Source organism: Acomys minous, assembly GCF_964271855.1.
Source record: "Acomys minous genome assembly, chromosome: 13".
Lineage (NCBI taxonomy): Eukaryota > Metazoa > Chordata > Mammalia > Rodentia > Muridae > Acomys > Acomys minous.
In genome coordinates, this window is record NC_140495.1 from 96,946,812 (window position 1) to 96,964,371 (window position 17,560).

The 17,560-nt window shown below is 47.3% G+C and overlaps 1 protein-coding gene across 18 annotated transcripts in view; it reads left to right on the top strand.

Annotated features, from left to right (window-relative positions):
* ANK3 (ankyrin 3) overlaps nt 1-17,560 on the top strand; it is a 590,040-nt gene that overhangs the window by 500,520 nt on the left and 71,960 nt on the right. For all 18 annotated transcript variants that reach the window (XM_084753955.1, XM_084753969.1, XM_084753972.1 and 15 more), the window contains one exon: nt 1,842-1,944. In XM_084753955.1, coding sequence (XP_084610081.1) covers nt 1,842-1,944 — 103 coding nt within the window. The remainder of the gene's footprint in view (nt 1-1,841; nt 1,945-17,560) is intronic.

The window sequence follows — 17,560 nt, forward strand, 5'->3', positions numbered from 1 at the left end:
TATTTGCTGAGCATTTCAATGACCTTGAAACCAAGGTTAGCTCTGAGTCAGAGCCATGAGCTCGAGATTCGGAGAAAGCTGAGACTCCTGTCCCGAAAGAGAGACCCACCCTCTGTGCGGCACTTTGAATAAAGTGTGTTAGAGCAGGTGATAGTTCCGCTTAGTAAGTAGGCTGTGGGGAAAGAAATCCCATAATGCCAAGGGGCACCCGCTCCTTCTTCTTTTCTTTGCTCTCTTCCCATACACACACACACACACACAGAGAGAGAGAGAGAGAGAGAGAGAGAGAGAGAGAGAGAGAGAGAGAGAAGGCAAAGAAGATGCTGAAACCTGACTGATTCAACCGGTGGCGATACCATCAAGTCCCACTTAGACCCACTTTATCGGTTAAGCGGGCAATATTACAGAGAAAAATACTGACTTCCCATGGGCCTCATTGCCTACACCACCGAGGACCCCAACATAAAAGGGCCAGTGGATAGTGCTAGTTGGAGATAATTTGTGGCTGCGGGGGTCAAGCCTAGGCTTCCCCTAAGCTGTTCCAGATCTTGTAAGTCTGCTTTATGAAGGGTCAGATGTGAAACCTCATCACAAAGAGGTGACAGAATAACCTTTTCTGAAAGCCTTCCAGTTAGGTCAGTAGAGGCATCAGTAGAAAGTGACACTTGAGCTGTTCCTCACAGCCACCATCCTCCTCGTCCCCGGAGGATCATAGTAAAGCCGTTAACCCAAGACTAAGATTAATGATAACCTTGCTCTTCCTTTGTGTAGCCTTGACTGTCCTAGACTTGCTTTGTAAACCAGGCTGGCCTCGAACTCACAGAGATCTGCTGCCTCTGCCTCCCGAGTACTGGGATTAAAGGTAGATGCAGTTTTAACAAGGTATTGTTTAGAACCATTCTCCCACAGCCTCTTAAGGGTCCATGTAGGCCAAGTGTGGGGGTGCACCCTGGAAGATTCAGGGACTATCCATGGGAGAATCTAGGAAGGATAAGAAAAACAAGAATAAAGAAGAAAAAAGCAGAGGCAAGGAAAAGCAGGATTTGGATCTAGGGTATGTGAGTGCCTCCTAGAACAACCAAGAAGTGCATATGGCTATGTTTCTACCTTCCTTCTTGATGGTGTCCTGGAGTGTCAGAGTTCTTAGTATGCAAACTCCTCATAGCTAGCTTCCAGTGACTCTCCCAGCGACCCAAGCACAGCAGAGACAGTTCCATCTAAGTGAGAAAGACAGCAGAATTGGACTGGAAGAAGCGCCTCTATCATAAAGTCTTCCTCTCTTAAGAAACACTCAATGTTGGAGCTGGAGAGATGGCGCAGTGGTTAAGAGCACTGGCTGCTCTTCCAGAGGACCCAGGTTCAATTCCCACCACCCATAGAGCAGATCCTAGCTGTCTGGTAACTGCAGTTCCAGGGGATCCGACACTTTGTGACATGTGGGCAAAACACCAATGCACATAAAATAAATCACTTAAAAAGGAAAAAGAAAAGGAAACCCTAGAGTTATCAGGTAGATGTCCTTACCAATACCATGTTGGTTCAGCGCCATAGTGGAGCATCCAAAGTGACCATGTATTTCATCTCACAGATCTGACACCAAATTGGCCAAATTTTAAAATCTCGGTCGTGAAATTTAGTGCATCTGAAGAATTTAATGTTGATACCTTTCCTTAAAAAGAAAAAAAAAAAAAAAGAAAAAGAAAGAAAGAAAAAAGAAAAGAAAAGCACATTTGTTGGTATTTTTAGCCATCTTGCCTGTTCTTAAAGTTGCATGCGTTTATTTTCTTTCATCCATCCCATCGTCATGTCCCACTGTTGGCTGGTAACTGTCAACACACCAGTCTCCGCTCCTTCAGTTCGGATAGGTCTTACACCTTGAATAGAAGCTCCTACGCGCGGGACAGTATGATGATCGAGGAACTTCTCGTGCCATCCAAAGAGCAGGTATGTGCTCCTGCGCCCTTCGCTCACTCAGCCTCTGTTTGATGTTTGCATATATATGTGTGTATATTTTATATTTCATATTTGTAAATCTGTGGGTCCTAGCCAGTGAACGAAAAAGCATCAGCTATACCGTAATCAGAAATGTCTCTTCCTTTTGCAAGCAATCCACCACCCCACCCCATTATCCCATGGAGGAAAACTTGGGGAGTCCTATACCTTGCTTGTCCCTAAGTCGGATGAGTTTTGTTCGGTTTGCTGGCATTATTCACATGAATGTTTGCTAAGGGAAGTGTGTGTGGCCGTTGGAAGCTGTGAGACTTGCGTGTAGCAAGCAGTCATAGGCTAGACCAGTCGTGCTTTTGATCTGTTTATTTCTGGGTTTCCCAAGGCTTGGTGGTATTTTCTGTTTTCCCAGAATCTCCGCTGGACTCATTCAATGTGTAGTTTCTTCTTTCTGGTGCCCATGGTAGTGTGTGCTGTACGAAGGCCCAGGATCACAGTCCTGCTGTGCACGGATTGAGACTGGCTCTGTAGATACAGACAGTGTCTGGTTTTGAGTGTTCACAGTAGGGAACCAGTGGCTGATGGACCCTGCATGGACCTTAAGCCCAAATGAATGTAGCATGTGATATTTGACCACTGTAAGTCACTGGGGAAATGATGGCACACCTTCCTCCTGCACAAGGTGACGAATGACGGTCACACACACACCCAAGCTAGACTTCAGCACTAGGTGGTCAGCCCTTTGGAACTCCCACGTGTCTGGACATGCTGATGTCAGACCCGCAGCTGTGTGTCATACACTGCACGTTACATTGTGCTGGCTAGAACATTCTTAATAAGCAGGCTTGACCGAGGGAAATACAGAGGCTGTTCAGGGTCAGACATTAAAGAAAAATAACCTTTGTAAAATGATTATGGGTGTGGCATATGTCATGGGTTTTAGGTGGGTGTAAGTCCAAGACAGTCCTTGGTAATAATAAACGAGTAATAAACTAGGCGTTGGTGTTGGCAGATGTTGGCAGAGATATTTCTGCTCATCCAGTTGTTTTTGCATTCCCAATCAGATGAGATGTAAGACGATGTATTGATGTTATTCTCTGTGCCTTAAGGGAACCCCACAATATGTACCCTATTACAAATGTCAGGAAACGCCATGGAGGGATCAGACCCCTCCACACTCACACAAGCCACATCGTGGACTCTTCATTAAATAGAACTAAGCCTTACATTTCTCTTTAGCTGTTCGTTTCAGAGCAAGGGTCTGAAATTGAGGTGTTTTCCACCATCAGCACCAGCGCTGCTGTTAGCACTGACCACGTCAGAATCAAAGCGTGTACGCCAAATATAAACGTTTTTGGTGTTCCCTGCTTCTGAGAGTTGGTGGGTAGCTGTTACCAAGCTGTGCCCAGATAGGATGGAAGGGCAGCATGTACTCAGAACTATGGATCTGCGAAAAGAAAGGAAAGGCCAAAAGCTTTGAGAGGAAGCTGAGTCTCTTGGAGTCAGTTAGCAGAGCCGGTCTGAGAAGCACCTGTGTCAGTGGTTCTCAGCCTTTCTAATGCCACGCCCCCTCATGTTTTAGTGACCCTCCCCTCCAATCATGAAATTATTTTCGTTGCTACTTCTTAACTCTAATTTTGCTGCTATTATGAATTGTGATATAAATACCTGGTTTCCGATCGATGGTCTTAGGCGATCACTGTCAAAGGGTAGTTTGAGCCCACCTCCAAAGGGGTCGCGACCCACAGGCTGAGAACCACTGACCTAGGCAGCTAGCTCTACCTTTCTACAATCAGTTCAAGAGACCACAGCAGAGCAGGAGCCTTTAGGGGGAAAGAAAAGCAAACAAATTCCCAAGAACCATAGAAGCTGGAAGTTGTTGACTTTACTGATTAGCTTGTTCAGTGAAGACCACTCAAGTCCTTGAGTGATATGAAGGGAAATGTGAATGATAAAAGTGTTATAGGAGCCGGGTGGTGGTGGTGGCAGCACACGCCTTTAATCCCAGCACTCGAGAGGCAGAGGCAGGTGGATCTCTGTAAATTCAAGGCCAGCTTGGTCTATAAAGCAAGTTCCAGGAAAGCCAGGGATACATAGACACACCTTATCTAGAAAACCAGGGTTTTTGTAAAGGTATTGGGTAGAGGTGTGCAAAAAGGGATTGGTTTGCTCAGCTGTGGTCCCAGCTCCAAGGTCACGCAGCAGAGGCTGTGTTCTAGGGAAACCTGTCACCAAGCTTTCAGGAATGAATTAAGCCAGCCACTGCTACTCAAGGGTTCATCTCTAGAGCAGATAAAAAAAAAATGACTCTGTGTGTGTGTGTGTGTGTGTGTGTGTGTGTGTGTCAATTTTTGTGTGTGGTGGTGTGGATACAAATGTGTGTCTGTGTTACTGTTCTACCACTGTGAAAATACACCATGACCAAAGCAATTTATTTTTAAAAAGTGTTTAATTGGGCACTTGCTTACAGTTTCAGAGGGTTAGTTCATAACTATCATTGTGGGGAGCATGGCGGCATGTAGGCAGGCCGGCATGGTGCTAGAGCAGCAGGCAGGCAGGCATGGTGCTAGAGCAGCAGGCAGGCAGGCCGGCATGGCGCTAGAGCAGCAGGCAGGCAGGCCGGCATGGCGCTAGAGCAGCAGGCAGGCAGGCAGGCATGGCGCTAGAGCAGCAGGCAGGCAGGCAGGCATGGTGCTAGAGCAGCAGGCAGGCAGGCATGGTGCTAGAGCGGCAGGCAGGCAGGCATGGTGCTAGAGCGGCAGGCAGGCAGGCATGGTGCTAGAGCGGCAGGCAGGCAGGCATGGTGCTAGAGCGGCAGGCAGGCAGGCATGGCGCTAGAGCGGCAGGCAGGCAGGCATGGTGCTAGAGCAGCAGGCAGGCAGGCATGGCGCTAGAGCAGCAGGCAGGCAGGCAGGCATGGTGCTAGAGCAGCAGGCAGGCAGGCAGGCAGGCATGGTGCTAGAGCAGCAGGCAGGCAGGCAGGCATGGTGCTAGAGCAGCAGGCAGGCAGGCAGGCAGGCAGGCAGGCATGGTGCTAGAGCAGCAGGTAGGCAGGCAGGCATGGTGCTAGAGCAGCAGGCAGGCAGGCAGGCATGGTGCTAGAGCAGTAGCTGAGAGCTTAAATCTGATCCACAGGCAGGTGACATGGAAAGAGACTGCGCCTGCCCTGGCTTTCGAAACCTCAAAGCCTACCCCGAGTCACACACCTCCTCCAACAAGGTCACACCTCCTAATCCTGATCCTTCACAAGCACTTCTACCATTTGTGGGCCTAGCATTCATATACGTGAGGCATTTGAAGGCCATTCCTACTCAAACTTCCACTGGCAAAGCCTGAAGTCGACGTTGTCGGGCGTCTTCCCTGATTGCTCTCCTCTTTGTTCATTGAGGTAGAGTCTCTCTGTGAACTGGAACTCGATATCACTAGTCTGGCTCTTCTACTTGCGCCAGGGACCCTTGTCTTTGTCTTCCACGTGTGCCTGACTGGGGATTTGAACTCTGGGCCTCACACTTCCACAGCAAGCACCTTTGACCACTGAGCCACACACTCAACCCCTCCCCCTTCTTTTTATGTCTTTCAGATGTTAATTGTTGGGTTTCGGTGCAAATACGTTTTAGATATTTGAGCACTTGTTTGTTTGCTTGCTTGCTTGAACACCTTTAAAATAACCTTTAAAAAAGAGAGAAACAAAATTCTGGAAAAGTTGTGTGGAGGACAAGAAACAGCTGATTCTGGGTAGCAAAGCTGTCAGACAAGAGACTCCTGTTGCTCTGTGAAAGCCTCACAAGAAATGCTTGCCTAAGTTCATGGGTGCATCTGAATTAAAGTCAAATGATCAAAAATGAATAGGTTAGGCCTGCTGGGTGGCTGCTCTTGCAGAGGATCCAGGTTCAATTCCTAGCACCTACGTGGCAGCTCGTGACTGTCTGTGACTCCAGTTCCTGGGCATCTAGAATCTTCTTCAGGCCCCCCATAGGCTCCTGGCATACCTGTGGCACACCTGCAGGCAGGCAGGCAAGACACCCATACACATAGATTATAAAAGGAAAATGGGTACTCTGTCTTTTTCACCTCATGCCTGTCTTTTTCACCTCGTGCCTGTACTTACAGATTTCAGAAGATACCTTCTCTGGGGTACTACGGAGTTGGGAAACAGCACACATGGTTTAAACATTCCGCATTCCTGAACCACTGATCCCTGGCTCCCTATCAGGCTCAAAGCTACACATCACTGTCCGCTTAGAATTGCTCCGATGAGGTCACAATAGAATTTGGACACAAATTAACTCCGTGTGAACTTTCTTCTACAGAACAGGCACTGCCCAGGCTGCCTGAGAACAGCCTCTGCCTTATCACCCTGCTGACTAATACATTTGCACACTAACCGTAGTTAAAGTTTCAGTTGAGCAGCAAGGTGACCAGCCTGGGCCGCCACCCACTAGACCCCAAGACCTTTGTTTCTTTTCCTGTTGTTTTCATGAAATACCCTGTCAATAATAACTGGATGGTCTATTTTATCTCACAGTTTGGGGTGCATTCTGTCCAGTCTGTCTGTCCTAGCAGGAAAGTCAGGGCTTCCTCAGCTGGCAACAGAGAGGAACAACAGTATGCACGCTAGTGCTCTGCTTATATCCCCCACTGACACAGCCCTGGATCCCTGCCCTGCAAAGTGGTCCCGCCCACAATGAGCCACAATTAAGATCGTTTTCCCACATCAATTTATTCCATCAAGATGCACTTTGCCTCTCAGTTGTTCCTAGAGGCTCATTGCCTCGATGAGTCTAGATCAGCTAAGTTGACATTTATTATCCACACTGTGCTATCCCAGGATCTCATGCTGGGTGAAGACAGATGCCAGAGCCTGCGGGGGCATGAGACAGGTCCTCACCCCTTATTCCTCCCAGGCCTCAGCCATGGTTAGTCTGCCAACCACCTCATTCCTTCCCCATAGGAGCAGTCCCTTTTAGCTGTGCCCCTTGGTCATCCATGAGCCCTGCTCTGGGCATGGGAGCAGAACAGTAAAATTCGCCTGTCAGCACCTCCTACATAACGTCCCCGCCCCTGAGAACGGTCAAGAAAATGTTTAACAGCCGGATTGCTCAGGTCCTGACTCAGTTGGCAAGGGCGGGACTAAGTCTGGGAATTGCAATGTACCTGCACGTTGAAAGCAGCTGGATGCTGCTGACTCAGCGTTCTTCACTGCAGGTGCACAAAGGAAGCACTCATGGCTCGGTTCAAAACAAGATGCCTAGAGAGAGAGAGAGAGAGAGAGAGAGAGAGAGAGAGAGAGAGAGAGAGAGAGACACCCAGTGTCTGGATCCTGGACAAGGGTGGTTGTCTAAAGCTCCAAAGGCAATCCCTACTTAGGATACACTGGTCATGACATCTCTGGCTGCATTCTGTGTCTCTGCCCCCACAGCTCCTCCACACCCACTGACTCAGATTGCGTCATCACTGAGCATGTTCAGACTTCTGTCATTACTCCCTTATATAAGGCAATGTGACTACAGCAATTACATGGCAGTAGGTATTATGTGGTTAAAAGGGTATGGAAGGATATGTGTAGACTTTGTGATACTTTTACAGTCTTAGGTAATGGGCCTGGGCACCTGAAGATTAGCGCATTGGTGGGGGAGGGGATGGGGGGGTCCTGGAGTATCTCCGATGGGCAGCTATGTATTTATCTGTCATCATCTAGTCTATTTGCTTTTTAAGCTCAGATGTCTGTGTAGTAGCTTGTCTTAGAGTGTCAACTGTGTTCTAGTCCAGGGATATAGCTCAGTCTGTTGAATTCTTGCCTAGTTGGCATACATGTAGCTCTGGGTTTGTTCCCAGCACTGTATAAACCCAGGCATGGTAGCATAGCCCCTGAGAGGTGGAGGCAGGAGCCAAGGGCAGCCTGGGTTCATAAGATCCTATCTCAAACCAGCCAAACAGGCAGAGTCAGTGAGATGGTTCCATGGGTAAAGGCTCCAGCCACCAGGCCTGCTGACCTATGTCCAGGCCCCCAGAACCCACATGGTAGAAGGAGAAAAAACAGACTCCTGTAAGTTGCCCTCTGACCTCCACTTGGCATATGTGCTCATAGATGAATATAGACTCAAACAAAATAAACTTAAAGTGTAATTTAGAAAATTATTTATGTATGTATGTATGTATATATGTATGTATGTATGTATGTATTTGTTGGTTTTTCAGGACAGGGTTTCTCTGTGTAGCCCTAGCTGTCCTGGACTCTTTATCTCCGAGATCTGCCTACCTCTGCCTCCTGAGTGCTGGGATTAAAGGTGTGTACCAGACTTATACAAAGAACAGTACCCATCACATACCTTAAGTGGCAATGGCAGTAGTGGTACCCAGAGTGCCTGGAATTAGTCTAAGCATCTATGACAGCATCAATTTGCTCATGCTTCACATCAACCTTAGGAAATAATTTCTTGGCCTTATGAATGGTCCAGTCCACATGACTGGACTAACTCACCCCATGGAGGGGGGTGGGGCACAGCTCAAAGTGCCAAGAGACACTGGCCATGCAGAAGGCCTCCATTTAGCAGCTGCAGTATCCATCAGCCTTGCCCACTGTGGGGAGAGGATGGTAAGGAGTCCAGGGGTCTCCCACCTGGTCTCCAGGTCTCCTGGTCTCCTGTTCTCTTTGTCTCCCTGGTGGTAATTGTCTGGATTGTGGTGTGTCTCTCTGGCGCCCACTGTTTTTACACAATAGTCTTCGTGACTCTTGTTTCTAACACTTTTTAACAATGTGCTTTAAAATGGAATAACTTACAGCAACATACAGCAACAGGAATGAAATCTGAAGAGCCAAGGCACCTGTGAACAGCAGTACCGGGATGTCATGGGTGAATTTGCCAGCCCAACCTCTTCTCTGTCAGAGTTCCCTCTTCCCTTCCAAGGATGAGACTCAAATATGCTACTTAGGGGATTCCTCCTCCTGCAGGGCTCACAGCAAAGGCTTAACCAGAAAAACATGAAATTGGAGCCAACCTAGTAAGACTCAGATTTTCCTAAGCTTGTGAGTGTGTGTGTGTGTGTATGCATACATGTGGGGGTCAGGTGAGAAGATATCTCGTGTGTGTGTGTGTGTGTGTGTGTGTGTGTGTGTGTGTGTGTGATGTGCATGCATACATGTGTGGGTCAGGTCAGAAGATAACTCAAATTGTCAGGCTTGGTTGCAAGCTTCTCTATCTCAGAACTCGGGGAAGCAGAGAGGCAGGTCTCTGAGTTTGAAGCCACCATGGTCTATAATAGAGTGAGTTCCAGGACAGGCAGGGCTACACAGAGAATCCCTGTCTTGAAAAAAGAAAGAAAGAAAGAAAGAAAGAAAGAAAGAAAGAAAGAAAGAAAGAAAGAAAGAAATCTTAGCATCGTCCAGCATCTCAGCAATGCGAGGAAAGGCTTATGTAATCCAGAAGGCCCCTATGCTAGTAAGTTTCCCTCTTCTGCGTCTCACTGCAGTGACTCTCACTCCCATCATACATGCTAACTTTGCTGTTTCTTCTTCTTAGGCAGCTCTAAGCGGGGCTCGGGAAAGGGGGCATAGTGGCAGAAGATAGCCAGCCTCAAATGAAAGATTTGCTTGATAGTCCCCAGGGAGATAAGCACCTGGTCTGCTGACATTTAATATGTTGCTTTCTTCCTGGAAGTGCTTGGCCAGCAGTACTTGGGGGAATCCATTCAACACCTCACAAAGATGGCTCGGAGAGATTACAGGTCTGCCCGGAGGGCGAGACGTTGGTACTGTGAGTCTCTTAAGTCCGTGGGGTTAGTTGGTGGTGATGTGCCCACTGGCTTGGCTTTCAGGACGGCCTTGGTTAACCTTATGTTGCACATAGCTGAATTATATAGAAACGGACCAGGTTTAGAAATCTAAAAGAGCCAAGATTCATTATAGCTTAAATTCTACTTTCAATATAAGCTTTGGCTGGGCGTGGTAGTACACACTTGTCACCCCCAACTACTGGGGAGGCCGAGGCTGGAAGATCACGAGTTCAAAGTCAACCTGGTCTTTAAAAAAAAAAAAAAAGGAAAATAGGCTGGAGATTTAGCTCAGTGGTCAAGAACTTCCCTAGCATGTGCAAAACCCTAAGCTCAACCCTGGTACCAGAAAAAGAAGAAGCAGAAGGAAGAAGAAGAGGAGGAGGAGGAGGAGGAGGAGGAGAAACCACATAAGGCAATAGTAGTTGGTTTCAAGAAAAGAAATACCTTAGGGAGAGGGGAAAGTCTGCTTTGACTTGTACATTCCTGCACAAGTCCATTTTGTTGCTGTTTCTCATGTGCTATAGGCTGGCCTCAAATTTTCTGGGTAGCTGAGAATGGCCTTGAATTTCAGACCCTCCTGCCTCTGCCTCCTGGCCGAGCACACTTGGTTTGAATCAGGCTTACGTTATGGAAGCCGTGCCTCCGGTTTCTTGGTTTGGTTTCGTTTTTAAGGCCGCCTCTTACATAGCACAGATGAACTCTATGCGTAGCCAAGGGTGACCTTGAACTTCTAATCCTCATTGATGAACCCTATTGAAGGTGCCAAGGTGAGCTAAGGCAAGACAAGTTAAAGTATAAATGCAGATTTATTGATAGGAGCGGGGGAGAGAGAGAAAGAAAGGCATGCACAGAGAGAGAGAGAGAGAGAGAGAGAGAGAGAGAGAGAGAGAGAGAGAGAAGGAAGAAGAGGAGGAGGAGGAGGAAGAGGAGGAGGAAGCGAGACAAAGAAGAGGAGAAGGAGGGGAACCAAAATGCCCAAATTATATAGTGAAGGGTGAAGGAAAGCCCCGCCCCCCAGCCCTAGGCTGGAAAGTTCAGGGTAGAGGGTGGAGTATGCTAGCCATGGCCTGCAGCAGGTAGGGACCCAGGGATGCTGGGAGAAAACCCAACACTCCTTCCTCTACCTTTCAAGGGCTGGCTTTCTAATAGGTGCCACCATCCTTAATGGGCTCCATTTTACAAAAGACTTCATGCCATTTGCGCTTGCTCTCTCCTTCCACGCTTCCGAGCGCCCGCATTGGTGCCTCTTCACTTGCTATGTTAAAACACCTTGACCAAAAGCAACTGATGGAAGAGGGTTTTTTCCCCCTTGGGTGGTCCACACTTTCAGAGAGTAAAAGCCTACCGGCAGGGGGCAGATATGGCCGCACAGCAGGCATGGTGGCAGAAATTAGAAGCTGAGAGAGCACTTCTTTAGCCACAAACACACACACACACACACACACACACACACACACACACACACACACACAAACCAGAAAGCAAACAGGAAGCAGGACAAAGCTGTAACCTCTCAAAACCCACCCACAGTGATGTGCTTCCTCCAGCAAAAATGCATTATAGCACAACTGACAACAAGGGACCCAGTGTTCAAATACCTGAGCCTATTGGGGAACATTGCTCACTCAATGCATTACACCACCTATGAATAGACACTGTTGCTTACTAACTTGTTTGGTTTTCGGTCTGTGTACCACATGTATGTGTGCGAATGATGTGCAGTGTGTGTGTGTGTGTGTGTGTGTGTGTGTGTGTGTGTGTGTGTGTGTGTTTGTAGACGTGTGCGTGCTACACAACTCATGTGTAGAAATCAGAGGACAGCTTTGCAGGGGGTCAGGTCGGGAAAGGTCTGTCTTGTTTCTTCAGCTGTCTGTGTGCTCCGGGCTAGCTGACTCCTGTGCTTCTGGGCCCTTCTTTAGTCTCTCGTTCCCTCCTGTCATCCTCAGCAGCCGACGGTTTTCGGGACCTTTGTTCCAGCCAAACCAGGATCTGTGACTCTGACACTGAAAAGAATGTCAGGACCAGCCAGTTTGTAACCAGCGAAGTTGGGGAGGGGGGTTTTTGAAGATATTTTAAAACAGGCTTAATCACGCAAGCGCATGCAGGTGTGTGTGTGTGTGTGTGTGTGTGTGTGTGTGTGTGTACATACATCATATGGGTGCCCACAGAGGCCATAGGGACCAGATTCCTTGGAGCTGGTGTTATGAGCATTTGTGTATCGCCCAATGTGGGTGATGAGAATTGAACTTGGGTCTCCTGCAAAAACAGAATTCACTCTTAACCTCTGAACAATCTCGTAGCCCCAATGGGTTCTTTTTTTTTTCCTAATGATTTATTTATTTATTCTTATTTTATATTAATTGATGTTTGTCCTGCATGTATGTCTGTGTGATGACACTGGATGGCCTGAAGCTGGAGTCACAGACAGTTGTGAGCTGCCATGTGGGAGCTGGGAACTGAACCTGGAACCTCTGTAAGAACAGCCAGTGCTCTTAACTGCTAAGCTGTCTCTCCATATCCATAACTTATTATTGGCTGCAGGCTGTGGGGAGGGAGAGTGTTTTTGAGACAGGATTTCTCTGTGTAGCCTTGGCTGCCCTGGAACTTGCTTTATAGACCCGGCTGGCCTCGAACTCAGAGATCTGCCTGCCTCTGCCTCCCGAGTGCTGGGATTAAAGGCATGCGCCACCACTACCTGGCTTCCCATCAGGTTCTTTAATGAAGGCAAGCTGCGCTGGAAGCTGGAATGAGGTGGAAACCTTAGCAGCAACCTGTAGCACAAAGGAAATCCTTACATTTGCAGACTTCAGAGCAGAGGTTCTCAACCCACCTGCGGGGGTGGGGGGCAACTCATATCAGACATCCTGAAAATCAGACAATTATGATTCATAACAGTAGCAGCATTACAGTTATGAAGTGACAATGAAGATAATTTTATAGTTGGGGGAGGCGGTCACCATAACATGAGGAACCATATTTAAGGGTCATAGCATTAGGAAGGTTGGGAACCACTGCTTTAGAAGGTCTCTCTCTCTCTCTCTCTCTCTCTCTCTCTCTCTCTCTCTCTCTCTCTCTCTCTCTCTCTCTCCCCCCCTCTCTCTCCCCCCCCCTCTCTCCCTCTCTCTCTCTCTCTCTCTCCCCCACCCCTCCACCCTTCACCCCCTACCCTCCACACCCAAGCTCAGAAAGGAAGGTAATGGATAAGACATGAGACAGCAACGTCAGGAGCTAATCCTACAGCCCTACATAGGAGCTTGGCCATTTGGGAAGGCTTTAGACAGTATGAAATATAAGGCTAACCTCCCTAGGGCTATCATCTGAGAGCTACTCCAGGACCAGCTTTGTTAATGGTTTGCTTAGCAATACAGACTCTTCGATGCATTGCTTGGGTCATCCCTTGATCAAGGGAATTAGGACATCAGTATTACCTACTCAAGTGCTCTACCATACACACAGTGGCATGGTGAGATTTTTGACTTGTATTGCTGCGCACTAGAGTAAACAGCCCCACTCAAGGCCTGGTCCTCATGTTCTTTGAGGAAAGAGACACCCACATGGCTTCCCCCCTGTGCTGGCCCTGTCCAGTTTGCCTTTGGAATGAAGTTCTTGACACACGTCGGTCCGGTTCTCTCCTCCAGCTGTCTCTCCAGAATATCACATTTCTTTTTCCTCAGATTAGATGCTCTGAGTTTTGTGTGTGACTTGTTGTGAGGGGACCTGTTGGATACTGGTGGCAGGGCCACCTTCTTTGTCTCTTAGAGCAGCAAAGCTGACAGTCCTGGAGAGACAGGGTGTTGTTTTAAAAACAAAATCCCAATTGTTTGAATTGACCAATGAAGACTGAAGAGCCAGATGCTGGGGTGAAAACCTGCTAGCTCAGAGAGGCAGAGAAAGTACCCAAATGACCTTCCTACTCATCTCATGTCCCAGAAGGCAAAAGCCCTTTCTCCTCCTCCACACTGTCCTTTTTTTTTTTCTTTTAAGATTTATTTATTATTTATACAGTATTCTGCCTACATGTGTGCCTGCATACCAGAAAAGGGCACTAGATCTCATTATAGATGGCTGTAAGCCACCATGTGGTTACTAGGAATTGAACTCAGGACCTCTGGAAGAGCAGCCAGTGCTCTTAACCTCTGCAGCCCATCCACATTGTCTTAAATACCCTTTGATTCAATGTTCCTTTTTCCTACTTCCTGTGTGACTCTCTATCTGTCCTTCAGACTTTCACTCTCTATAGTTTTTTTTAACCCCCATGTCCACTTCCTGTCAATCTGGTTGCTTGCTCCACCTCTTGACCTAGGGTTAATTTTATTTAATCCTGTGTACAGAAAGCTCTTGTATCAAAGGTATATGCTCGGGCTGAGCCACACCCCAAGTACTTGTTTACAGTAAACAGAAAGCTCTAGGATTAAGGACTGACTGAGACTTACCAAGATTAGAAACAGGTTTTCACAGTCCGGAATCTTGGGGTTCACAATGGGATCAAATATCCTGCAATATTGGGTCCACCCTGGGTCCTAACCCTGACTTTCAGCACTAGGGGGGGCAGGGGGGGGCAAAGAGTCAGCAGTCTGGAATGACCTGGAACTAGATCTCTCCCAGTCTCTCATCCTTTTTGTTCCCTCCCTCTCTCCACCTACCTCTTCCTTTCTCCTCTCTCTCTATTCCCCACTCCCTTCTTCTGTACTTAGCATTTGTTCCCAGCTCTGGGTTTCTGGGTGTGTCCTGGTCTGTAAAGACCAGTGTGTTCCATTTATTTCCAGACCTGGACTTGAGGGTGTGTCCCGGTTAATAAGGCCAGTGTGTTCTTACTCTCCTCTTTGCTCTGATGTGTGGGGCTGCTGGGATACTATTTTTGGAAAATATTAAGCTCTTGGAGACACTGACCTCATCAGTCAGTCAGGCTCTGGACTCGATTGAAAAATGTGTAGTGTGATTGTAGTAGTGTCCCTGCTGTCCCTTCCAAGATGAAAATGATGTGAGTGTGGATGGTCCCTTTGACACAAAAGTAAAAGGCCACAGGGATTTCAGTCTGAACTGTCTTTCATGTACTGTCCCACTGAAGCCACCGTATGCCAGCTGGTGACTTTGTCTTGCCAGAAGTCTTTTAAGTCTCTGTAAGCCTCTGTTTCCTAAACTGTAAAATTGAGTGCGATATCACTTGGAGGTCTAACAGGTTCTGGGGATTCAGAGAACCTAAGGCAGTCTTTCAGACTGAATCAGTGCACCCTGAGTTGCTGGATCACTGTTAAAAAGAATAGAAAGCCAACGTGGTAACTTACTCCTGTGATCCCAGCACCCAGAAGAAGGCTAAGGCAGGAGGATTATTGCTGTGAGTATGAGGCCAGCCTGGACTACACAGTTAAGTTTGGGACAAAGCAGCAGAGCTGAATAGCACAAATCTGTCTCAAAAAGTAAAACAAAACTTTACAGCATTAGGCACTTTTCGAGTGAATAAACTGGACCCAGTTTTTTGTAAGATGCATATTATAACTGAATGGGAGCCATTGGTTGATACGAGCATCCTGTGTAAAGACCTGGAAAGTCCCAGGGTTTGGCCCGGAACTGGACTATTTTGGGTTTTGTTCTTTTTTCCTCAATAAATCATCATATTTTAACAGATATCCTTACGTAAGTCAAAGTCCTCTGGAGAGCGTGGAGGACTTTTACATTTTAACAGACTATAGCATTATAGTTTAACACCAATATGGCACCCATGCCAGAGTGTCATTTACAGTCTCACCAAGCCTTTTGTCTAGCAATGAAAGGCAAAGACACTGGGAAAATGGAGAGGCATGCCAAGGCTCACAGGCCGGCAGATGTTACCAGGGAAACGATACAGAGCAAAGCGTCCCCTGCACTCATGGGGGCTCGGTTGTCGAAGACTGCCTTTGTCTGTACCAAGTAGGCATGCAAACTATCTCCTAAATAAATGCACCCCTCACCCGTGGCCTGGGGAGTCTGTCTGTAGGGACAGTCAGCACCCTCACAGAAGAAGGTGCTGTAGAGAGAAGAGCCGCAGTCTCGATGCCCAGGCACAGGAACATGGATGCCGGCCTTCGGCTGGCTCTTCTAACTCCTTTCCTGAAACCCAAAGCTCACATAATCACCCCACAGTTTCAGAGCTGATGTGGAAATTGGGAATTGGGCATGGAGAGGCCACAATCACCCCTGAATCGCCTCCTGTCACTTACAGGTAGCAGTGTTCCCTTATAAGAAGGTGCCAAAAGAAGTTGTTAAAGCCAGCTATGTGGCTCAGCTCTAAAGATAAACGTTTTCTCTAGGTACCACCTTGGTTTTATTAGATTTAGGATCTGGGTCTCATGTAGCTCATGCTGTCCTGGGACTCACTGTCTGATTGAGGGTGACCTTGAACTCCTGATCCTCCCGCCTCTCCATTCCAAATGCTGGGATTTCAGGTGTGTTCTACAATGGCCAGGTATGTGGTGCTAGGGATGAGAAGCAGAGCTTTGTGCATGCTAGGCAAATACTCTGCCAACTGAACCATATCCCTGTATACTGCCCCAGTTCTAATGGCCACATAACAGCAGGCCCTGCTGATCTTTATAAATGGTCATTGGTGGAGCTAAGGCTGTGTTTTGGATCCATGGTTCCCTCCACACTAATGGTCAGGACATTTTGAAATGGATACTGTTTTCTAAAGTAAGTAGATGCTGGCATGTCAGAGTTCAGTTCTACCTAAACTCTAGCCTGTACAGAGTATCTGGAGACAGTTGGAAAGGAAGTTACCAATTGATGATCCGCCTAGAAAAACTACAGGTTTGACCAAGTTGCCGTTACTTTGTTTTAGAACCCTTCCCTAGAGGAAGAATGTTCTGGTAGCTCATATGTAAGTTATTCACTCATAAACCTGAACCAACCTCAATGAAAAAGGAAAGTGAACTCTGAGGAGAAACTATTCTGGCACCAAATATTGGGTTGCAATGCTACCTTTTGGGAGCACCTCAGAACATTCTAGCTCCCTGGAATGGCCAGGTCTGCCATCTGCTCAGCTGGGTTGTGACTAGGCTCTCATGGGTGGCAAAGAGCTACACAAGGAGAGGCAAAGAAGCAGATCTAAGGGGTGTGGGGTCCTGGCAAGTTGGCGTATCCTGCCTAGTGAATATTACATGAAGGCGGGATCCCTTTCTGTGTGGTATAATTCATGGTTTTAATAATTAATGCCACTAGTGCAATTCTCAGAGTACTGAAGGTAAATAATTTACTGTAATTAACAAAGAGGTGAAAGATTATTAATTTATCAGACTTAAAAAAACAAAAAAGGTCCAAGTGGAAAATAACCCCAAGGCCTTATCACCCTCAAAAAAAAAAAGAGAAAAAAACAAAACAAAACAAACTGAAGTAGCTTTGCATTCGCTTCCTGGCCCTACTCTTACAGTTGGCTGCTGGTATCTCTCAAAGGTGGTGTGGTTTGTTGCTGTCCGAGGTTAAGATCTCAGTTCTACCCAATTGTATTAGATTCTTTGTTTGTAAGATTTATGTTAGCTGTAGTTCCTAAGTGTGTATATCTGCACCTCATGTTACAGAGTGTGTGGAGGCCAAAGACGGTGTTGGGTTCTCTGGAGCTGGAGTTCCACACAGTTAGAAGCTGCTATATAAATGTTGGGAACCAAACCTGGGTCCTCTACAAAAACAGCAGTGCTCCTAACCACTGAGCCATTATTCCAGCCCTATCATTAAAAACTTAGTTACATACACACATACACACACACACCATATACACCGCACACCATGCACGCACACACACACATACACACACACACCATACACACCACACACCATGCACATACACACACACACACACACACACACACAC